Raw genomic sequence first — 25,512 nt, 5'->3', positions numbered from 1 at the left:
TTAGTAAGTTGTATTATATTTAGTATATTAAATTGAAGTTGTCAATTTTCTGTTCGCACTTTTTAATGTAATTATGTTTTCAGCATTGTGAAATTTAAAGTAATTATAATAATCTATGGTAAACTATGTTAACGCTGTGTATATAATTAACAATTATCTTTTATTTGTATTGGTCAAAAGCAATTGCCTATAATAAGTTCGTTTCCCTAATTCAAAGGACCCATCGTAACAATTTAGTAAAAGCATTCGTGTCGGGAGACAAATGATTATTTAGGTGTTGAGAAATGTGAATTAGGGAAACGTTGATGAACACTAATTTTGAAATAGAAGTGCTATAACACGGGCTCACATTTAATTTTTTTATATGAAAAGCGATATAAAACATTACTTTTATTAAGGCGTTTATCAAGCACTTTAATAAGTATGTCAACATAAACAACATTAAAATATATGGCGTTTAAAAGTGACATTATAGGATAAAAAAATGTGCTGTAAAATATTATTTTTGGAATAATAAGATATGTTATAATATGATGCTAATGACTTAGAGAGCACAGTTATTTACTTACCATAGTTAAATATTAATCGTTGGGAATGTTCAAAAAATGATATTGGTTTGAAGCAAACACCGTGTCTGCAAAATCTGAAGGATCTTTCTTTCCTGACTCTAAAACCTTTTAGCACCCATTTCACTTTTTCCTTAAAGATATTAATTCGAATTTTTCATTTCAAGTACTCTGAGGTGACTAAAATTTTCTGATATAAAGTGTAGAGTTTCAAGTCACATCGTATATGTGCACATTGATTGTGTTAGGTGATATATGAAATGGTGAAGCTATAAATCAAGTGCAGCGGAGCAATCATTTTCCTGCTTCTTGCTTACTCCATAATTGCAGATAATATAATATCCAGATTTATGAATTCTGATTCAAACAGGTCCATGGAAGATCCACGATAAAATGTGGCAATTCTTTATTTTTAAATGCCTGACCCTGATTTTGTCTCATGGGTCAATTTATAGACAAGAGAGTAGCATCTGATATGCTCTATCTTTTGGCCATAAAAATCATACTAAAAAGTCACACTGGCAGATGTCTTCTCCGTCCTCTGCTGCTGTTTCTATTGAATTAATTGCTTCTATCAACAATTATGGGTGTCGGTTCCTAATTATGTACTTGATATACGAATAGATATTGCAGGAGACAAAGAAATCTCAATTATTGCAATGAAAAGGTGTCCATTGCTCCCTGTTTCCGCTGGATACTTTGTGGTGTATAGTTAGCCTTTAGATCAGTTACACAAATATCTCATTCCGGTTACCTCTACTCTCAAATGTTCTTCACGCCACGGCACCAAATTTTCATGTTACATGTTACATGTTTAGCTCCAAAATATTAAGAATCAATTATAGCATAAATCAAAGCATTATATTTGTATTTCCTCTTTAATAAAATGGACATCTAGAACGACTATTATAAAGACATTTTAATTTTATAAATTCCATAGCCTGACACATGATTTAATACAAATGTATATTTTATTATATCAATTAAGTCATAAATGCTAACAAGAAGAAGTTGTAGAGAGCATGACTCAGAAATTATGCATCAGTCACGGCTATAACTATAAGCCTTTAATTATGAATCCAAAATATGTGGCTCAAAGCCACGAGTTATGTATTATGGTGTAATTGTTGTGTTACGAATAATAAAATATTTGGATTGGACTGGTCTATTTGATAAAAAAAATAAATAAATTAGTAAATCGGTCAATTGTCTGATTTACTTAAGAGTTCTGTCAGTGTCATTAAGATATTGATTAAAATATTCATTAATATTTTTTATTAAAAATTATTTTATATATTTCAATAAAAAATTACACTTTAATTTTGACTAATATTTTACCAGTCTAGTTATCTACTGCTCAGGAGGATGATAAATAAATTAATAGTAAATTACATTCTTCTCCCTTAAAATATATATTATACACTGTCATCTTTTCTATATTAAAATTATATACTCTCTTATTAAAAAATTAAAATAATAAACTTTTTGTTAAAGTATTCTTAAACACTTGTTTGACATTTTTTTTTTACCGTATTACTCTTTTTAATAAATTTTAAATTTTATTTTGCAATATTTCAAGAAGATCAATGAGCTCAATATATATTTTATGAAATAAGAAACATTTGTCATTATTGCAAGAGTTTCAAAAACTTGTCTTAACACGATAAAAATAAAACTAATTTTTTTTTATCAAAATGTACAAAATATAAATGACTTACAATTCTAACATATATAAAGGGAAAAAAAGTAGAGTTCAAAAATATTTAAAGAATTAGAACATATAAATAAATGTTAGACTATAAGTAAAAAACTTAATGAAAATTAGACAATAATTTTTTCTAGAATTTTTTAACAAAAAATTTAAAATAAATTAAATTATAATACATTTTAGTTTTTTTAAGAGAGGAATTATATAAATATATACATCTTTTAAAGAAAGAAAACATAATTTTTTCATAAATTAAGGAATAAATTCTTATTTATACCAAAATTATTCTCTAACAGACATAATTATTATCTCTTTTATTAAAGATAAGTAAATGAAATATTTCAGGATTAGATAAAAATCAAATAAAAGATAGTATTTAATTTATTTTAAACTTTTTATTACACAAATAAACAAAATAACTTGTTTGAAAATAGACAATAAAAGAAATTGAAAAAGTACATAAAAACATGCATTGAGTCAATCCAAAACTAATAAAAACTATTGGAGATATGATCTTTTCATTTTTAATTTAATTGCAATTAATTTTTTAAGCTCAATGAAAATCTCATACAAACACTCAAATACCAAAGTTCACATATTAATTCATTTTGTAAGGCTTTTATCATTTTCTTTTTATTTTATATAATGCACAATATATTCACTTTATTATAATCAAAATTTACATAATTTAATTTTTTATAATTTTATCTTTAAATAATTATATAATCAATTATACAATAGTCAACACTCATAATATATTATATTATAGTATATTATTATCACTTACGATAGGACTAAGAATACTATATTGAAAAAAAAAATTCCTCGACGCTGTGAGAGAGAGAGAGAAAAGAAAAGAAAAAATATGATGAAGAATGAATGAACATCTTTCAATTTTAGTTTTTCTTTTTTATATATATCACATCTTTCATTGTTTCTCGTTTTTTTTTTCTCTTTATCCACTCATTTGACACTCATTTTTATTAAATCACATCATGACAACTTTTAAAATAATTTCTTCATTCTTATGTTTTTTTTTTAAAAAAAAAAACTACATAAACCAAACAATCGACTATTTTGTTAAAATTATTTAACAAACTAGATATACTTTGTTAATTGGTTTTTGTTTTTTCTTTTTACGTTTAGACTACTCAACTAGATAAATGTTTAATTTATTATGTTTAAATTTTTTTTAGGAAAAAATAATAATAGTTAATATTGTTTTAAACTATTATAACATAAACAAATAAATAAGAATGAAAAATTGTAATGTAATTTAAAAAAATTTGAAGATTAAATTTAAAATAACATCAAATTAATAAAATTGATGTGTTAACATTATAATTTTAAAATTGTTCTCGATTATTTATTGGTTGTTTTAGTTTATTAGACAAATATCATAATTAATAAATAGTTTTTATATGTTAAGAATAATTTTTTTATTATTCAAATTTGTTATCAATCTTTTAATTATATAATTAGTTTATGTTTTTTGAATTATTATAAATGTATTATTGCTATTGAATAAAGTTGAGTTCTTTTTCTATTCATTCTCCTCACAATTCTTCACATTTTTCTTTCTTTATTTTTACTTTTGTGCTATAAAACCAATAAAATGGTATAAGAGTTATCTTCTTACAGACTTGTAAAAATGGATGTTGAATCAAAATTTTCACAAGTTGTTTCTTTTATCTTTGATAGAGAAAACTATGCTCTTTGAACTATCAAAATGAAAGCCTACCTACTTAGAGGCTTTGGATCTTTGGAAAGTTGTTGAAGAGGATTACGAAGTTCTTCTACTGCACACAATCCTATCATGACCTAAACAAAAAGTCACAACGAGAGAAAAATACGAAAGACAAAGGCAACAGAATCATGACTTTTAAAACAACAAAGTCAATTTGGTATTATCTTAAGAAAGAATATGCCAAAAATAAAAGAATTCAAGGCATACAAGTGCTTAAATTGATGAGAAAATTTGAACTCCAGAGAACGAAAGAATCTGAGACAATTAAAGTATACTCACACAAGCTACTTGACATAGTTAACAATGTAAGATTACTAGGTACTAAGTTTCCTAATTCTAGAATTGTAGAAAAAAATATTGTAATAGTGCTCAAAAGATTTGTGACTACAATCACTATCTTAGAGAATATCAAGTACTTGTCCAAAATCACACTGGTAAAACTCTTAAATGCTTTACAAGCATAAGAACAAAGGTGTACAATGAGACAAGAAGCTGTTGTCGAGGGAGCCTTATATGCCATGTATCATGAAAGTGCACGATACAATAAGAAGAAAACTTATCTTCCATGTCATCATTGTGAAAAAAAAATAGTCATCTTGATTTCAGAATGTTAGAGGACGCCTAATACACAATGCAATAAATACAATCAAATGGGACATGAAGAAGTTATATAAAAAAACTAACATCAAGATTAAGAGGAAGAAGATCATTTATTTGTTGCTACTTGTTTCTTAGATTTTAAATCAAATGAAGGTTGGCTAATTGTGTAATACCCTAGATTTTGTAATAATATTGGATTATTAATATAAGTATGAGTATTGTTATTTGAATGCGTATCTGAATTATGTTGATGATGCAAATATGCATATATATGAATGTATGCAGATAGAAATGTATATATATGAGTATAGATGAAAATGTTGACTTGTGGTTGGATTGAAAATGCTTGAGAGTATGGGCTGATGTGTGTTACAGGGACATTCTCGCTGTAGCGAGAAGGTTGCAGGAGATGTGGGTGTCTATATTGCTTTCTCGCCATGGAGAGAGGCTCCTCGTTGTAGTGAGAGGGCAACAAAGAAGGGGTATTTTTTTGTTTTAGATTCGCTGTAGCGAGATTATGCAGAAAATCAAGTGCAGTTTTGTATGATATTTTCACTATAGCGAGAAGGGGCCTCGCTGTAGCAAGAAATGCCTCGTTGTAGCGAGAGATGCCTCGCTGCAGCGAGAGATGTCTTGTTGTAGCGAGAATATCGCGTCTCTTAGGATATTTAAAGGGTTTAGGGTTCAGAAAAACATAATTCTCACTCTTCCCCCTTCGATTCTCTCAATCTCTCACCCTATTTCACCAGTTAAATTACCTCCAAAGCCATTTGTTCCCTAGATTGAAGATTGAGATTGTGTTTTAGGTGTTTGGAGGTATGTTTTCTAAGCTAGGGTTTTATTTTCACCCTTTCTCCGTTCTGCTTTTATTCCATGTATTTAGGACAAAAATTCGTGAGAGGGGAATGTTCTAATGTTGATTTCATTGTGGGTCCTCAATCCAAGGTAAAGGGGACTCTACTCTATCTCTTTGTGTTTACGATTCGCTTGTATTGCTATGTATTGGAATGTAGTTGAGATAGAACGTAGGAAGATGCATGTTTTGATGGGATGTAGTTATGGATGATGAAATAACTTGATTACAATAGGGTTGTGATGAATGTATGAGTGTGAATGATAAGAATGTGATATTGTGCTTAAACAATATGCATTGAGGTAGATAAACAAATGAAAATTGTGTGGTTGAGTATAATATGGTTGATATTAAGTAATGTGTGTGATGAAAGTGGGTGAATGTGTGTAAATGACATATTAATTGTGATTGTGGTTGTGTTTGAAATGGTTGAAAACTATGAATGGTTACAGTGATACACAGGAGGTGTAGAAGATGGGGTGGTAGAAATACCTTGGAAAAAAGGAGGGTAATAGTGACACCAACAGTGAGGGTGGATGCACCACAAGCCACACACTCTTCTCTTGACTCGACCTCCGACTAATATCTTTGCTAAGGGGTCTGTGATCGCACACGTTGTATTTGTGAGGCGGGGGCTAACCGGTAACCATCCATAGTGTGAAACTAAGTAAGTCCTTGAGGTTGAGGGCGTCAGGAAACTGTGATCACAATGAGCGTGACTAACATGCAGTGAGCGCACATGTGTGTGTGTGTTGATTTAGGTTGCAGTGAGCGCACCTATGTTTGATTTATGTGTGATGACATTATGCGAGTGGGTTGCATAGTGAGTGTGCTTGTATGCATGGGTTGTCTTGTGTGACAATGTGAACTTGATGTGTGTGTGTGGTTGACTTGTTATGGTATAGTGAATGTGATGTGTATTGTCAGAAAGAATTAGTTGATGCTTGCTTAATGTATAGCTCATTTGTATGGGAAATGTTTGAATGTGCAAGGTGAGTCTTCATGTCGTGTTTGTGATAGTGTAGAAGATTCACCCTTACGTATCATTTTCAGGTGACCAAGACGATTAGCACCATGCTCATTAAATGGGATGGATGATACTGTTATAGGACTTAGAATCTATTTTAAAAATTATATTACACTGAAAGAGTCCTGTAGCCTTTATTTTGATGCAAACTTGTAACTCATCCTCTATTTTAAAACACTCTATTGGAATATTGTACTCAAATTTTTATTGGAATGAAAAATATTATTATCTCTTATAAATTGTGAAATATTTTATTGAAAATGAATTGAAAATAATTAAGGTTTTACAAATTGATAGTAGTTGCACTAACTGCATGACCAATAATAAGAAACTCTAGAGATTTGATGTCAACTAACATCACCAAAATCAAAATAAGTAATGATTCCGTCTCAGACAAAGGAAATATAAAAACTAACATATTAAATTATATTTGATTTTAGTTTGAAACAAAAAGCAAACATAAACGACAAATCCACTTTCTGTTAACAAATTCAAACTACAAAAAAAGTAGAGTTTGTAATTAAAAAAATAAGGAGAAGTATTAGTAATACATTTTTAAAATTATTCTTAGTTAATTTTTGATTTTTAGTTTACTAGACTAATATCATAGTCAATAAGTAGTTTATATATTTTAAAAATAATTTAATATGATAGTAAAATTTTATTAAAAAGATAAATATTTATTATATTTTTATAACTTTAATATAACAACTGTGTATTTTTTTATAAATTTTTTTATTTGTAAATTCTTAAATTTATTATTAATCTTTTAATTATATAATTAATTTTTGTTTCTTTAAATTTTATAAATATACTGTTGAGTTCTTTTTTCATTTATTTTCACAATTCTACGCATTTTTCTTTCTTTATTTTTAGTTCTGTGCCGTAAAACCAACGTGACAATTCTGTGGTCTCATAACTCTAATTTGAATATGTAGTTGTTAAGAAAGATGTTAAGTGCGAGGGTGATGATGCGTTGAGGAGAATTGTTTGTTGTATAGGATATTTCTAAAAGACAAATGATTTCTGTGATGCTTGCATGACCCATTGAAGTGTAGTCCTAATTGTATATAATTGTTTGAAGGATTTAGATCTTATAAAATATGAGTAAGAAGCAGAGGAGGAAATAAGAAAGGAGAAGAAGGCAATAAGGTGCACGTGGCACGGGTGCGAGTGGCAAAACCAAGATTGTACGATCTAAGATGAGTGAGAGGCATGCACGTGTGGTGGTACTCGAAAGGTGTATTAGTACCTGTGTGTAGTCCTACTCACAAATCACAATTGGGACTCTCAAACAGCACAAATCTCGAAGGCAAGGGTCAATGCTTAAATGCCCTCTAAATTTGTGGGTCCACACACCCTACACAAATAACCTCTTCTTTCTCTCCCCTTAACCACACTGTCGGCGATACCTCAATTTCAAGCACATTGCCATTTGCCACCCGTACAAATTCAAGTTTAACATAATAATTATTTTTTATTCTTTTATTAATGCTTTGTTGTTTGTATCAAATATTTTTATTATTTAGATAAATTAAGAGTTATCAAGAGACTCAATAAAAGATAATTTCCAACAAACTGATTGAGTCTTCTTTTCTTCTGTATAAGAAACAATTATTATTTTTTAATTATGAGATCAATTTACAGAATTACACATAATAAGAAGATATAAATAATATACTTTTATTAAAAATTATAATATTTAATAATATTCACAAATTAATTGAATCGATTTCTCTAATTTTTTATTAAAATTTAATATATAACTTATTATTTTGTACAATGTTATGTACTTAAACAAATTGTTATAAGAAATAAAAATTAATTTTTAAATATATTAACATTTTTATTTAAAATGCAAATATTTTTTTATTAAAATAAAATATCTATATCCTCGTGGGTTTCATTTCAATTCAATTGAAGCTTCCACTCACCTTCCCAATGACCAAAATTCATTTTCTCTTTTTTTATTTATCCCTTCTACTTCCTTACTCGTTCCATTGCCGACTCTGTGTTACCGACTCTATCATTCGCTCATTACATATAAATATTCTTTTAATGTTTTTAATATAATTTAATGTATAATACCATTAACTACAAGTTTCATTTATATTACTTAACTTTTTATCGCTTATAATTTTACAAAATGTTAGAAAAATACAATATATAAAGGCTACTTAAAAAACTTTCTTTTGGACACAAACAAAACCCCACCATCACTTGGTGCTTGACAACAAACCCCCCTTTAGACCAATCCCTTTCAAAACCTTCACCCACAAGGCTTTAAAAAAGAACCTACTTTCCCTTTTATTCATGGCTTCTTCTCTGACAATTTCCCCAAGAAAGCTTCGTTCTGATTTGTATTCCTATTCCTACCAAGAAGATTCTAGCACCCCATTAGTCATAAATGTTCTGGCTTCACTGATTGAGAGGAGCATGGCCAGAACTGAGAGGATTGTCAAGAATGGTTCTTGGTCTTTGTCGAAGGCCATTAGCACCAACATCTTTGATTGCAGAGAGATCCCAGACATGACAATCCAATCCTATCTAGAGAGAATTTTCAGGTACACTCGTGCAGGACCATCGGTCTACGTTGTTGCCTATGTCTATATTGACAGGTTCTGCCAGAACAATCCTGGGTTCAGAATCAATGCCAGAAATGTTCATAGGCTTCTCATTACAACCATCATGGTGGCTTCCAAGTATGTTGAAGACATGTGAGTTTTCCTTTCCTTTATTTTTTATTATGATCATCTTGTATGTTATACATTTTATAACTTGTACTTGTCTGTAATTAAAAAGGGGGGGTTGTTAAATTGTGGAAAGAGAGAAAATATTAAATTAGTTTGTTTATGTCAATCTCAATCGTTGACATTACTTGCTAACAACTGAGGAAAGGGACAATTTTCTTAAGGCCACCAAGATTTTGGTCCGTGTTGTTCATGTCTGATAAGGAGTCAATTGCTCAACTATCTAATTAGCTTGGATTGAAATTCAGGGTATGATGTGCTAATAATGATGTTTCCTTTTTGTGCATTTTACAGAAACTATAGAAATTCCTACTTTGGAAGAGTTGGTGGGTTGACAACTAATGATCTGAACAAGTTGGAGCTGGAATTTCTTTTCTTGATGGGTTTCAAATTGCATGTAAATGTGAGTGTTTTTGAGAGTTATTGCTGCCATTTAGAGAGGGAAGTGAGCATTGGAGGAGGATACCATATTGAGAGGACCATAAGGTGTGCAGAAGAAATCAAAGCAAGGCATACTTATACATTACTCGTGTAATGTTGTAGTCTGAATATTAGGGAGTTTTGCTTTGGTGTGGTAGGTTTTCCTTTGGCCTGCAAATAAAGAAAGGGAGTTTGTGTACAGATCGGTATAAATCTAAGTGTTTGTGGCGATATTGAGATTTAGGAGATCAAAGAAGGGAACCCAAACCTTGAGCAATGTACAAATTGGTTTCTTCACATGTAAACAGTGAATTTTATTCTAAGGTTTTATTTTTTGGGTATTTTACTTCTCTTCTGACTGGGTGCGCTTGTTTTGACCCCTGAACTTTTTATTTTGATTATGCTTCTTGTCTCCACATTTGATTATATTATACTTTTAAGATACACAATAAAAATTATTATGAAATATATATATATATATATATATATATATATATATATATGTTAATAATGAATATAAAATTTGTTATTAAAAAATAATATATGTGATCAGTTTTTAATTTATCATTAATATTATTCTGAATAGTGATGAATTCATAAGTTATGTAACTTTATATAGAGAGACAAAATAAACATGTTAAAAATAATTTATTATTAATATAAAATATTTTTGACAAATTTAAATTTGAATAATTTCTTTATAAAATATAATAATATATAATGGTCATACACTGCACATTTTTCTTTACATATTATAATTATAAATATAAATTTATGATAATATATTTTTAAAAAAAAGTGCACAACATTAAGTATATATTAGATATGCTAAAAAATAATTTTCAGCAATTTATAGTTTATTATACATAACATCATTAGTTTAAGTGTAAAAACATAAACGACATACTTAGTAAGAATAATTTTGAGATATTAATAGATATTTTTATGTCTAAATTAGATAAGATAAAATAAATAAGTTGATTCATACCTGAAATTTTATATTATTACTTTACTTTTAGAAATTAAAAAATTTACTAAATAGTGACAAATAAATCATTATTATGTTAATGTGTGGCGATTTATTTTTTCCTTCTTTGAGGTCTTTTGAGAGACATCTCATAATTTATTAAAATAATAGTAACTTGAATTATAGAGATGTTTAGCAGGTATTTAAAATATCATTACAAGATTATTATAATGTCAAGATAATTATTATCTTTATGACAAATAATTTTTTATAATAAATTTTATATATAATATTTTTTATTTAAATTATAAAATATCACAAAATTAAATGTATAAATAATATTTGATATAATAATTTTTAATAAAAGTATAATATTTAAACACACATTTAAAATCTTAAGTTATTTTCTATATATAGTATTTTTTGTAACATTTCTTTTAAATTTCTCTATCGTTTCAATAATCCTATATTGCAATTTTATTTGCTTCTCTTCTTTTATTTTATAAATGCATTGCAAAGAAAGAATAAATAAATTATAATAAAAATAAATTTGAAGTAAATATACTAAAAAATTAAGGGAAAAAAAGGAATTTCAAGTCCTAAAGTGTTTGTAGATGATTAGGCTACATTTAGCTAAAGAATTCACTACTGTATTTACTTTTTAATACTGTATTTACTTTTTAATAACCAATTCTCTATATTATATCATATAAAGTAAAATTCTGAAAAAACAAATAACAACTTTTCAAATTAAAAGTTATTTTTTTTTAAAAATTATATACTAAAATAAGATTTTTCTTAAATTATTTTCTTAACTATAATAGTTTTTGCTATTTAAGCAGTAAGTATTGCACTTGTGAGAGGTGATACTTACAAAAGAAAAAATATACATATTACGTATGTGATACACATTTTGTGCCTGATAATTGATATGTGTCGTATATGTACACTCCAATGGCAAAACACTTAAATTTAAAATTTAAATCTATACTCCTATTAAAAAGAGTAGTTATGTATTACAATAAAAAGCAAGAACTCCTCATGACATATGATAGACATTTTATAGTAACTTAGATATTTATTATTTGTGTATTTATTGTTATTCACTTTTTATATAATCAATGACTTATATTTATTGAATTATATTTTAAGTATTTATCAACTTTACTTTAAATTGTTTTGTATTTATTCACATTTTGTTTCACTGTTGTTATGTGTTTGCTCGTATATGAATAATAATACATTATGGTTCCTATTGTTCCTCCGTAACTACTATTTTGTTTATTTTACTAATTCATATAATAGTGTTGTTGAATAATACATAATAAAATATTTAAAATTTAACAAAATAAGTTATATAATACTAATTTAAATTATTTAAAACTTGTCTTATGTTAGCTTTGTAGAGTGCATTGACATTATTTGTCACTAATTTGTTTGCATAATTTATATCTTTATCGTGATTGTAACTCAACTTAATCTATTTTATTTTTAATATAATTATACTTTGGTTGACTCCTACTGTATGCTTTCTCTTGATTTATTTTTAAGAATATTATTTGTATTCAAATAAACAATGACTCAAACTATTATGCACTAATAACATGCTACACTAAATAAATGAGGTGAACATATTACCAAAAATTTATACTTATTACAACAAAAGTACTTATAACATTTAAGTATGAAAATCAAATTGCGTGAAATTTCTCACGTCATTAAAATTGTTTAGCTAATATTATAGTTCACTTATTATCATTTATGACTACCCTTTTACGTCAGTGGATTGTCTCTCTTCAATCTTAAATCTTACTCTTTGAATGTCATACTCAGAGATTTATTACCAATTGACATGATCATTCTTTCAATTTTGTAAATAGATGGAAAAGCATATAATTAAATATATTTAAGTCAAAATGAAATAAGTTAGTAAGATTAAATTTAGTCTACAATTTTTAAACTTGTATAAACTAAATATTTGTATACAATTAAAGAAGTTAATAAGATTAAACTAAAATTATTTTATAATATATGTGCACTAAAAATATATTATAAATAGGCACAATAAAAATACTTCAAGCATATAATATATAAAAGATAAATCACATACTAAAGTCAAATATTACAAATGATATAGCTGTAAGTCTCTTCGTTTGAAGACAAAAGTTTGATAGTTCAATTCTCAAGTGAGAGAAACAAATTATTTAAATAAATAAAATAAATGCTCTAGAAAGTATTAGCAAGTATATAAATATAACAAATAAGACAAGTGTAACATCCTTATATCAAAATTCTGTAATATATATATATATATATATATATATATATATTATTTTTAATCCATTAAAATAATACACCTTTTCCATAATTCTATGAATTCATTATAGCAAATTACTAAAATTTTTTTTATGTTCTATATATAAATGAAAATAATTTTTTTATACAATATTAATATAATAACACTAATGCATATTGAAAAGAGTAAATAAATATCACAAATACAACTTAGAAGTCTTCATAAGAAACCTGTATATACAGTACATATTTCAACTTTAAATGTTACAAACTGTTTATCAAAATGAATGAGACTTACAACAATATATATATATATATATATATATATATATATATATATATATAGCTATAATATTTACAATCCATAAAAATATACAAGTCCCAAAGCAGTCTTTCTTCGAAACAAACTACTGAAGATTGGTTCTACTCATCCACTCCGTGCCAACTCTCTATCTCAACCAAATCCTCTAAATCAAGATCATCATCTGAACTCAAATAACAATCTCCCGAATCTGGTCTGACCTCTGTACCAGTGAAATATTCATATAGACGGTCTTCCGAGATGGTCATGGTCATGATAGGTGAATAGATACATGAGAGCTGTTGAGGTCCTAAGCTACCTTTGTACATATATACACAGAGAGTCTGGTGTATTCTACTCCTAGGGAAGTCAAAAGAAATACTACAAAAGAAATCTATCTCTATCATAACAAAAGCCTTAGGTTCATCTTCTACAAGTAGAGCAAATTTAAAATAATTTACTCTCTGGTATTCATTAAATATATAATTTAACCTAAAATGTATAGAACTATTTACTAGTCTAATCCTTCCTCGAGGCTCCGTCATCCTGTTTTTCTGAAATTATTAGTAAGGATGAACATCTATTCTATCATTTTTCAAGCATTATATCATAAAATCATAAGTTATAATATAAAGGCAACAAATGTATTTTTACACTAAATTCACATTACAACATATTCACACATACATTATTTATAATTCACTGTCTATTGTTCGTAGGCAAGTGTACCTATCAAAAAGTAATAAAAAATTTTTGAATTAAGAGTTCCCAAGTTATCGTCCTACAAAAATTATTTTCAAGTACTAAGAATAACTTAATTTGATTGTTTAAACGTAAGGGATTGTAATGGATAAAAAAAGAGCTTAAATTTAACAATAAATTAAAAGAACAGTAATAGAATGTATGAGAGAAATCAGATGAGATGAGCTTAAAACTTATGGGTTCACCTACTACACTTCTTTATATTCTAATTAATTTAATCCTGATATTGGTATTCAAATATTTGCCAACCACTCATAATTAGTTCTATTAACACTCAATGATTATGCAATATGTCAATATCCTTTTCCCTGAGTAAACACCCCCAATGATTATGCAAGATAATTAGTCGAGAAAACATGAAGATCTTATAAGTTTGTTTATTCAATAACAGCTAAAAGAAAGAAATTAAGTATGATTAACCTAGCCCCTTATCTCATTTTATCCTATAGTTTCGTTAATTACACGTGGTATGATCGCCTACAATAAACTCATAACCACAAAGAAAAACTCAAACAAAAGAAACCCAAAAAGGTAGAAGACAAAGAGAGTTCTCGTTCTCCGAAGGGGCGCTCAATCACTTGCTTGGACTTTAAAGGAAAGCTTGTCGTCCTTGCCAATGGTCTTCAATGACTCTCAAAAATGAATTTGGGTAGAACTAAGAAGGGGAAGAAGGTGTGTAGAGAAGTGAAAGTGTCAAGTGTAGAGCATAAGACCTCTTTATATAGACTGTGCCTTGAGTTTCCAATTGGTTGAGCTCTATCTTTCTAAATTAGTTTTATCCACAATCAGAATCTTAACTGAAAACTACTCCAAATCTTTATCTAAGTTTAAATTTTAAATTCAAAATTCAAACTTAGATTCACATAGCATAGCAAGGACTAAAAGTATCTAATTTTTCTCCTGAATATCTCCATAATGCACTAATAACAACTTCCAACTAAACTGCAATAATTAATAACATAATTAGTGTAAATATATATAAAATAAATTTTAAGTGTATAAATATAAGTCATAAAATATGTCAAAATATGAACTTATCAACTCCCTCATACTTGAGATTTGCTTGCCCTTAAGCAAAAGTCCTGGCTAAAGAATAAAGGAACAATTTGAAACATATCATCAAAATAAGAAACCTAAAATAACAGAGATATAAAGAACGCAGGAGTAATATCATTGAGTTCAGGTAATCAAAAGACATTTAAAATTTTATATCCTCTATCTTTTTGCTCGATCATCAAACAGTGATACTCTATTCTTCTCTCTCTCTTTTAGTGTACAAGGACAAAAATAGAGAACTCTCAGTTCCTCTAGGAAGAAATATACTACCATAAGCTTGATGATAAACCAACTCTCCACTAAGTCAATTGAATGCAATTAAAAATCATGAGGTCTTTTACAGGTTATAATGTGGCCAAAGGGTTCTAATAATTAAGGTGAGATAAATGAAGGAAAAGAATACACAAAAGGTTAACTTAATTAAAACAATGATAAATATGCCTTAGGTTTATAAATAAAGCTCTTAGAGTAATGCTTTTTATATTATTACTTTCTTTACTCCTTTTTTCTTTCATTTAAATATAACCCTTTTTTTTTTCTTTTTACTATTTTTTTTCTTTTTCAACTTACACACACTTTTTCTTTCTTTCTTTTGTTTTTTCAACATAAAGATATAGAGAAGAATTTTTCTAACAATTCAACAACCTAATTGCTCCATTTACAAATTCAAGGTCAATCAATTTTTTTTTATAATTTTAATATAAAGGATCAAGAAAAATCAATAAAGCTCAAAGTGGGCAACTAGTTGTATATCTTTCTCAAACATGTTAAAGGTCAAGAAAAAATAATCCTAATATGCCTTAATCATATTTAAAACATGCAATCAAAAGGAGTAGCCTCAAATCGGTTATAAGTCAAGTTGTAGAGCATAAATCTTAAGAGAACAATCACACAAGGCAATGAGGAAAGGTTTAGGATAAAAATCTCTTTTAAGGCTCAAAACTCACATATGTAGATTGAAGTTTAATGTAGAGCAAAAAGCTAGAGATCTCAATTAATTATACTTTTTTAATTTTTTAATGACTCCAAAACTCAATAGAAATTACTCAATCATGTTCTTATTATTTGAAAAATAAAATTGGGTTCTTTGGGACAAAATTTTTAAAATTTACTCAAAATAAGGGCACAAAATTAATTGAGAGCAAGTAATTAGACAAGCAATAATGGAACCCCCCTCATACTTAAAGCAAAACATTGTCCTTAATGTTTAGAGGGAAAAAAAATAAAGATGAAGAGAACAAGAGAAATAAAGAGAAAGAAACTCCCTGAATGTGAGATAAATTGTGTAGAAAAGCCACCCTGTTCTGAAAAACAAGAACACAAAATAAATAAAAGTGAAGAATAAAACATAGGTTGCCTCCTGTAAGCGCTTGTTTTACGTCATGAGCCTGACGTCTTGTTGGGCTATTATAAGAACATAGCCTGTTGGGTGGAGGTCACTCCATCCGTGTATATCTTGGCCCTCTGACCATTGACTTGAAACATCTCTCCCCCAGCTTTAGATACTTCTAAGACCTTGTAAGGAAGGACCTTGAGTACTGTATAAGGGCCAGTCTACCTAGACTTTAGTTTTCTAGGGAATAATCATAGTCGTGAGTTGTAGATCAACACTTTTTCTCCTTCATGGAACTCACGATGTAAGATATGCTTGTCATGCCACTTCTTAGTGTGCTCCTTGTACAGCTTGACATTCTCATATGCTGTAAGGCGCATCTTATCTAGTTCATTAAGCTCCAACAATCTTTTCTCACCTGCAAGCTGCAAATCAAAATTAAGGAACTTCAAGGCCTAATAGGCCTTGTGTTCTAATTCAACAGGTAAGTGACAAGCTTTTCCAAAAACCAAACGATAAGGGGACATGCTAATAGGAGTTTTAAAAGCAGTACGATAAGCCCAAAGCGCATCATCTAATTTTATAGACCAATCTTTTTTGGAACTATTAACTGTGCGCTCTAAAACCTTGTTCAACTCCCTATTAGATACCTCAACTTGTCCACTGGTTTGGGGGTGGTAGGGAGTAGCAACCTTGTGGGTAACACTGTAGAGATTATCAAAAAGTTTATTACAAAAATGAGTACCCCCATCACTGATAATTGCCCTAGGAGTTCCAAACCGATAAAAAAAAATTTTCTTAAGAAATTTAGTAACCACCCTAGCATCATTAGTTGGTAAAGCAACTGCTTCCACCCACCTAGAGACATAATCTACAACAACCAATATGTATTCATTATTAAAAGACTTAGGAAAAGGTTTCATAAAATCAATACTCCAAACATAAAATATTTCACAAACTAAAATATTGTTGAGGGGCATATCATGCCTTCTAGAAATATTACCACTCCTTTGACATTTATCACATGATTTAACAAAATCATATGCATATTTAAAAAGTGTAGGCCAATAACAACCGCTTTGCAAAATCTTATGAGCAGTTTTGGTGGGGCCAAAGTAGCCTCCCACCTCTTTAGAGTGACAATGCTCAAGAACTATGATAAATTCACTTTCAGGAACACATCTCCTAATCAAATTATCCCCATAAACTTTAAACAAATAAGCCTCTTCCCACAAATAGTATTTAACATCAGATAAAAATTTTCTTTTTTGTGAGGATGAGTCCATGAGGAAAGATTTTACCAGCCAAGAAATTTACGAAATCTGCATACCAAGGTACCCCAGAAATAGCAAAAATCCTCTCATCAGGGAATGTCTATTTAATTTCTACCTTGGTGTTCTCCCTCACTAAGGGGTCTAATCTAGATAAGTAATCAGCAATATAGTTCTCACTCCCCTTTTTCTCTCAGATCTCTACATCAAACTCTTGCAACAAAAGAATCCATCGAATAATCCTTGGCTTAGCATCCTATTCAGCCATCAAATATCTAAGAGCAGAATGGTCAGTATAAACAATGACTTTAGACATAATCAAATAAGGGCAAAATTTATCAAATGCAAATATCACAGCTAGCATCTCCTTCTCAGTAGTGGTATAGTTTTGCTGTGCTCGATCCAAAGTTCTACTTGCATAATAAATGGTTTGAAAAATCTTGTCCTTCCTCTGGCCTAGAATTGCTCCAACAGCTGTATCACAAGCATCACACATAAGCTTAAAGGGTAAAGACCAATCAGGAGAAATAACCACAGGGGCATCAATCAACTTACTCTTAAGGGTATTAAAAGCATATAAACAAGCATCATCAAATTTAAACAGTATACCCTTAGCCAACAAATCAGAAAGAGGGTTTGCTATTTTTGAAAAATCTTTAATAAACCTCTTATAAAACCTTTCATGCCCTAAGAAACTCCTAACAAATTTAACACATGTGGGAGGGAGAAGTTTAGCAATAACTTCTACCTTAGCAGGGTCTACCTCTATACCTTTACTAGAAACTTTATGCCCCAAAATAATGCATCCATCAACCATAAACTGACATTTTTCCCAATTTAAAACTAAATTAGCCTTTTTACATCTTTGTAAAACCAAATCAAGGCTATGCAAATAATTATTAAAAGTGTTGCCGTAAACAAAAAAATCATCCATAAAAATCTCAATACAATTTTCTAATAAATCAGAAAATAAGGCCATCATGCATCTCTGAAATGTCATCGGGGCATTACACAAACCAAATGGTATCCATTTATATGCAAAAGTACTATAAGGGCATGTAAAAGTAGTCTTCTCTTGGTCTTCTAATGCGACAGGTATTTGCATATAACCCGAATAACCATCCAAACAATAATAAAATTCACACCCTGCTAATTTTTCTAACATCTAATCAATAAAAGGAAGGGGGAAGTGGTCTTTTCGGGTGGCCTTATTGAGCTTCCTATAGTCTATGCACATTCGCCACCCAGTTACTTTTCTCCTTTCTTTGGTACAACCTGTACAAGGCTCACCCAAGGGTTATCAGAAATAGGAAAAATAATACCAGCATCTAATAACTTAATTACCTTCTTTTTTACTACTTCCTTCGGACTGGGGTTAAGTCTCCTTTGAGGTTGAACCTTGGATTTGAATTCCTCCTCCAAGTGCATCCGATGGGTGCAAATGGAAGGGCTAAGACCCTTGATGTCATGAATGCTCCACTCAAAGGCCTCCTTATTCTCCCTCAAGACTCTCATCAATTTCTTCTCCATAATATCTGTCAATTTAGAAGAAATTATTACAGGAAGAGAAGAGGGAGGAGATAGAAAAGTATATTTAAGATTAAAGGGAATGGGTTTGAGCTCTAATTAGGGGGTTCTTCAATGGATGGTTTAGGAATTTGAATATCTTGTGCTCCCAAGCTTTCAAAATGCCTAGGCGCCAACCATCGACTTCGATTCTCGATCTCCAAAGCCAAGATTTCATCTATTACTTCCTCTATTTCTATTAGAGCATCTTTTTCAAGCGTGAGAATTTTCTCTAGAGTATCATCTCTCAACCTATCAATTAATTATACAGAGTCTAAAGAGGAAAAAAGATCATTTATAGAAATAAAATTATAAGAATCAAAACTAGAAGAGTGTTTAAGAGAATAAAAAACTTTAAAAATAACCTCTTCATCATTTAGCCTCAATGTGAGCTTCCCTTGCTGGACGTCTATAATGGTCTTCCCAATGGCTAAGGATAGTCTCCCCAAAATAATGGGAATCTCATTATCCTTATCCATGTCTAGTACAATAAAATCTGCAGGGAAGATGAATTTGTCTACCTTTACCAAGACGTCTTCTACTATACCCCTTGGGTAAGTGATGGATCTATCTGCTAACTGCAAAGAAATAGAGGTAGGTTTGGGTTCTTGCATACCCAACCTTTTAAAAACAGAGAGAGACATTAGATCAAAATGAGAGCCCTTAAATCACATAGGGCTTTATCAAAATGAGAGCTACTTGTAGTACAAGTAATAGTAAAACTCCTTAGGTCTTTAAGTTTTAGGGGTAGCTTTTTCAAAAGGATTGTGAAACATTCTTCATTAAGCCTTACATTTCAAATTCCTCTAACCTCCTTTTATTGCTTAATATTTCCTTAAGGAACTTAACATATTTGGACATTTAAGAGATGGCCTCCACAAAGGGCATGTTGATGTGCAACTTCTTCAAAATGTCAAGGAATTTGTTGAACTGTGGGTCCTTCTGATTGCTTGTCAACCTTTGCGGAAAAGGGATTCAAAGTTCTTGAGGCCTGGGCACTGTTGATGGTGTTTCTTTCTTTTCTTGTTTTGTTTCTGTGGTGTCAGCTTGGCCGTGCATATAAGGGAGCACGGGCGTGCATACAACGATATTCTGTGACTTTGGCACATTTTCAGGCAACGTCTTCCTGTTTTTCAATGTAATTGCCTTGTCATGTTCTTTGGGCGTTAGGCTCAGGCTGGCAGGGCAACGTCCCTAGCGCTCTTTGAGTCAACAAATTTGTAAGTTGTCCTAGTTGTGATTTTATCTCGGATGTATCAGAGCTTATTTCTGAAAACTTCTTGTCCATTGTTTGGGCTTGTTGCTTTATCTAAAGACTTTGTTGTTCCATCTGGAACTCAAACTTTGAAATTCTCTGCTCCAATTAAAAGTTTGAGGGCTCTCTTCTTTCTATCCTTACCCTTGAAATTACATATGGGGAGGGCGATAAACATTTGAATTTTGACCTCCTTGGCTATTCTCCCATGAGTTCATGGGTTTGCTACGCCATCCAGAATTGTAATTGTTGCCCAAGAAGTTGGCCTCCTTAGTTTCTGGATGTTTTGCTGATGGATCTTGTGCCCTTAGTAAGAATTCTATTTGCTTTGACAGAGTTTCCAACTTATTTGTTATTGAGTCACTACTTTTTGCTTGGTAGATTGGAGCAACTTCCTTCTTTTTGCTTCTGTGATGGTCTGTGTGCCATTAAAAATTACAAGATGCTATCTTTTCTATCAATGTATGGGTTGCAGTTGGCCCTTTGCATAGGAAGGATCCTTCAGCAGCTGCATCAACTGTAGCTCTATTAGAAGATTAGAGTCCAACATAGAAAATATGCATTTGCTTCCACATAGGGAAACCATGATGTGGGCATCTCCTTAGAAGTTCTTCAAAGCACTCCCACGTCTCAAACAGAGATTCAGACTCATATTGTTGAAAATTGGAGATCTTTGTCATCAGCTTCGTCGAAATGATGGTGGAAAATATTTGGCTAAGAATTGTTGTGTCAGGCCATTCCACGTTGTAATTGAATTAGATAGAAGTGTGGAGAACCATGCGTTCACCTTTTCCGTGATAGAGAATGAAAAGAGGCGAAGCCTTATATCATCTTTAGTGACACCATTGTATTTGATGGTATCCGTGAGTCGGAGAAACTTTTTCAGATGAAAGTGAGGGTCTTCATCAGGTCGCCCCGAAAATAGTGTGGAGTTCTGGACTAGATTTATCAAGGCCAACTTTAATTCAAAATTATTGGCCTCTATGTTAGGTGCTACAATGCTTCTGGCATCAACCTCAGCAATGGGTGTCATGTACTATAAGATTGGTCGTTCTTTTGCCATCTTTTTCTTTCTCTACACTTATTCCTTAGCCTACGTGCGGTTTTCTCAATTTCTGGATCAAAAGCGAGTTCTGCAATAGGTTTAGAACGAGTGAGCATAAAAAAAAATGTTTAAACTAACCAAAAACTCGATTTTCTTTGATATTCAAAACTAATCCCCGACAACGGCGCAGAAAACTTGTTCGTAGGCAAGTATACTTATCAAAAAGTAATAAAGGGTTTTCGAATTAAGAGTTCTCAAGTTATCGTCTAACAAATATTATTTTCAAGTACCAAGAATAATTTAATTTGATTGTTTAAACGTAACGGGATTGTAACGGATCAAAATTAGAGCTTAATTTTACAATAAATTAAAAATACAGTAATAGAATGTATGAGAGAAATAAGATGAGATGAGCCTAGTACTTATGGGTTCACCTACTACACTTCTTTATATTCTAATTAATTTACTCCTGATATTGGTATTCAAATATTTGCCAACCACTCATAATTAGTTCTATTAACACCCAATGGTTATGCAATGTCAATATTTTTTCCCTGAGCAAACACCCCCAATGATCATGCAATGTCAATATTCTTTTCCCTGAGCAAATGCCTCCAATGATCATGCAAGGTAATTGGTCGAGAAAGCATGAAGATCCTATGAGTTTGTTAACTCAATAACGGCTGAAAGAAAGTAATTAAGTGTGATTAACCTAGCCCTTTATCTCGTTTTATCCTATAGTTTCGTTAATTACACATGGTATGATCGCCTATAATGCAACTAACTATGGGATGCTAAGGGTGATCAAATCTTAACATACACAATACATTCTAATAGAATAAAACCAAACATTAAAGGAAAGCCAATACCAACATTAAAGTAAGAATCACATAAAGTTTGTAGTAGGATCCGCCATAGTATTAGCTATGGGTTTAGTTACTCATAACAAAATAAACTACGAAGAATGTGATAAATAAACTCATAACCACAAAGGAAAACTCAAACAAAAGAAACCCAGAAAGGTAGAAGATGAAGAGAGTTCTCGTTCTCCAAAGGGGTGCTCAATCACTTGCTTGGACTCTAAGGGGAAGCTCGTCGTCCTTGCCAATGGTCTCCAATGACTCTTAAAGATGAATTTGGGTAGAACTAAGAAGGGAAAAAAAGTGTGTAGAGAAGTGGAAGTGTCAAGTGTAGAGCATAAGGCCTCTTTATATAGTTTGTAACTTGAGTTTCTAATTAGTTGAGCTCTATCTTTTTAAATCAGTTTTATCCACAATCAGAATCTTAACTGAAAACTGCTCCAAATCTTTATCTAAATTTAAATTTTAAATTCAAAATTCAAACTCAGATTCAGTTAGCATAGCAATGACTAAAAGTATCTAATTTTTCTCCAGGATATCTCCATAATGCACTAATAACAACTTCCAGCTAAACTGCAACAATTAATAACATAATTAGTATAAATATATATAAAATAAAGTTTAAGTATATAAATATAAGTCATAAAATATATCAAAATATGAACTTATCATTATTTATACTAAATTCATTACTTTTACACTAAATTCACATTACAACATATTTGCACATATATTATGTATAATTCACTGTCTATTATTCATTTTCTCATCTCAATACGCACTTTCAGTGCACTGTGATCACAGATATTGATGCCTCCAGCATTTCTTGAGGTCTTACTCAACAAGGTAAATAGTCATCGGTTAGCCCATGCACACGATACAACATGTACAATGATCAGGCCCTTAGCAAAGACATAGTCAGGAGTCTAGTTAGGAAACGAGTGTGAGGCCATGTGACGCATTCATTTTCAGAAAGAGTGTGTACACATACGCAAATGTCTCTCACCACCCTATGTTTCCCCCAGATTCTTATCGTCTTCGGACTCTATAGCGCAGTGTATCTCTATAACTATTCACACTAGATCCAATCCAAATCCAACTCTTAGAGTCATTCTCAGAGTTATTTTCTTTCTCACTCATAAGATCGTGCTTAATAAAGCACTTCTAGACTAAGTCCATTCTAATCCATTTCACGCATACATTAATTGATGTAATTTCAACTGTAAATCTTGGATATCAACATCATTACCTTATAACATTTTACTCCAATATATTTTAGAAAATCACTCAACATCACTCCGCAAGTTCCATAATACTCCACATCAAGTACTCATTATACAATGCAAGTAAGCACATATTAGCCATTTGGCCCAGACAATCAGTCAGTCTAAACAATTAAACATACATCTTTTCATTCATACTTGATACAACAGATATCTGATAACCACGTCGCAATGGTATCAAACAAGCTAGATTTTTTCAAAAATTTGTGCAATACAAGAAGCAAACCTAGGTCATCTCTCAAGGACATAAAATGCATTTTATTTTTAGTTCCATCATGCAATTTCAAATTAGATTGGGGGAGGATTTGTTTTGAATTTAAACGACAAAATAACAAAAAGGAAAATTAAGGATTATGAAATTCAACCAATTCAAGATCTCAATCCCTACAATGCAATTCTCGTCGTTCACACAAATATAATCCCAACGAATTTCCAATCACACTAATTCAATGCGCATCAACAACCCTAAAATCTAAATCTAGATTATGAATTCCATCAAAACAAGAACCGCAATCGCAAACCCAATGCTTTAACAAAATTTAGAACAATTGATTGATTAAATTAGGTGAATCCAATTAATTCAAATCTGAAATTAACCTATTCTTTCTATTTAGGATGCAACGAAAATTCCATATTATGAAAAATATAATTAACCTAATTAGAAAAGAGGAAGGAAAGGAGGAATTCGATAAAACCTATTTTGAAACTCGAATGCAATGTAGTTTTTGAAACCTTGAACCGGTTGATGAATTAGCCTTGCTTCATAATCATGTTGCTCGACCAATTAGAGAAGGGGATGAAGTTTCCGAAAATAAAAGAGAGGGAGACGAGAGGAATCCTTACTTTAAAATTCTGAAAATTAAGGCAAAAAAAAAAGAGGGAAGAAGATCCCCACGCGAAATCATAAACCCTATTTAAAGACAAAATAATTAGGCTTAATTAAGGCCCAGCTTCCTAACGAGGTTCCTAAAACCCTAATTAAGTAATGTCAATAATAAAACCAAATTCTGAAAAATTCATTGCAGGACCGCAACATTGTGACGCAGTTTTGGGCCTGAATATGTTCGAACTGGGCTTTTCTCGCAACAGAGATTTAAATTTAAATCCTAAATGACGTACCAACACAAATCTAAACTAACACATCAAAATAATATACTAAAAAGACTCAATTAAATCAAAAACATAGAGAGAAAGATGTATTAAAATATGACTATCAATATCTCAATCATCTATTTTCATTCCATATTCACGTAACAGTGCTCTATGGGCATAAATAAATATTGTACTACAACGACAAAATAGAACTCTCCTTACCTTGAAGATGAGTTTATAGAGAGTTGCGGAAAAGGATCAAAGTTCATGGATAGAATTTCTCTTGAGTATCAAGAGATATCCATAAGTACAAAAACATGAAAAATGACTAGAGAAACTCAAGTTTAATCTGAAGAAACTTACTTAGAGTCGCTTAACTTCAATGTCCAAGTTTGACTTTGAAGAGAAAACAGAGTTTCTAAGGCTTTAATCTAGATAAAAGGAGGAGAAAGTTCAGAGAAAGTTTGAGAGAAGGACGTAAGTTTGAAATAGAATAAATTTCTCATATGATAAATCTCTTAAATACCCCTCAGCCCCGCGCGTTCTCGCTTGAGCGAAGGACAACTCGCTTGAGAAACGATATCTCGCTTAAGCGACAGGCATCTTGCTTGAGCGAGATATGCAGATAGTGGTCTCGCCCCTTCTTTTCTGACATGCTCGCTTGAGCGAGATCCATCTTGCCTGAGCGAGATCCATCTCGCCTGAGCGAGATAGTGTCCAGAGAGCATGATATTTCTCTTATGGGTCCTTGCCTG

The 25,512-nt window shown here is 30.6% G+C and overlaps 2 protein-coding genes and 1 non-coding gene across 3 annotated transcripts; 2 read left to right on the top strand and 1 right to left on the bottom strand.

Moving 5' to 3' along the window:
* Positions 1-8,706: 8,706 nt before the first annotated feature.
* LOC113849581 (cyclin-U2-1-like) lies at positions 8,707-10,005 on the top strand (the record flags this gene model as incomplete). Its single annotated transcript, XM_027479583.1, has 2 exons — positions 8,707-9,218; positions 9,546-10,005. Coding segments are annotated over 2 exons (753 nt in total), but the record flags the coding sequence as incomplete, so codon positions are not given.
* Positions 10,006-16,459: 6,454 nt separating this feature from the next.
* LOC113849580 lies at positions 16,460-17,671 on the bottom strand. Its single transcript, XM_027479582.1, has 4 exons — positions 17,461-17,671; positions 16,895-17,256; positions 16,687-16,810; positions 16,460-16,590 (listed from the first exon to the last, which is right to left on the bottom strand). Exons 1-4 carry the CDS (start codon positions 17,669-17,671, stop codon positions 16,460-16,462), a joined length of 828 nt encoding a protein of 275 aa, XP_027335383.1.
* Positions 17,672-21,056: 3,385 nt separating this feature from the next.
* On the top strand, positions 21,057-21,163 carry LOC113851654. Its single transcript, XR_003502226.1, has one exon. It is a non-coding gene; the product is annotated as a small nucleolar RNA R71 (small nucleolar RNA).
* The last annotated feature ends 4,349 nt before the right edge of the window (positions 21,164-25,512 follow it).

Source organism: Abrus precatorius, unplaced genomic scaffold (assembly GCF_003935025.1).
Source record: "Abrus precatorius isolate BTA unplaced genomic scaffold, Abrus_2018 Scaffold9, whole genome shotgun sequence".
Lineage (NCBI taxonomy): Eukaryota > Viridiplantae > Streptophyta > Magnoliopsida > Fabales > Fabaceae > Abrus > Abrus precatorius.
Note: the sequence above shows the minus strand (reverse complement) of the source record. Positions and strands in the feature narration are given on the sequence as shown.

What these genes read in the sequence shown, in the direction of transcription:
- LOC113849580 (XM_027479582.1), bottom strand. Translation starts at nt 17,671, where the DNA reads ATGGACTCATCCTCACAAAAAAGAAAATTTTTATCTGATGTTAAATAC. An exon ending in TCATAAGATTTTGCAAAGCG is followed by an intron (nt 17,257 to 17,460) that starts GTTGTTATTGGC and finishes TGGTTGTTGTAG; the next exon opens with ATTATGTCTCTAGGTGGGTG. An exon ending in TGACAAGCATATCTTACATC is followed by an intron (nt 16,591 to 16,686) that starts GTGAGTTCCATG and finishes GCCCTTATACAG; the next exon opens with TACTCAAGGTCCTTCCTTAC.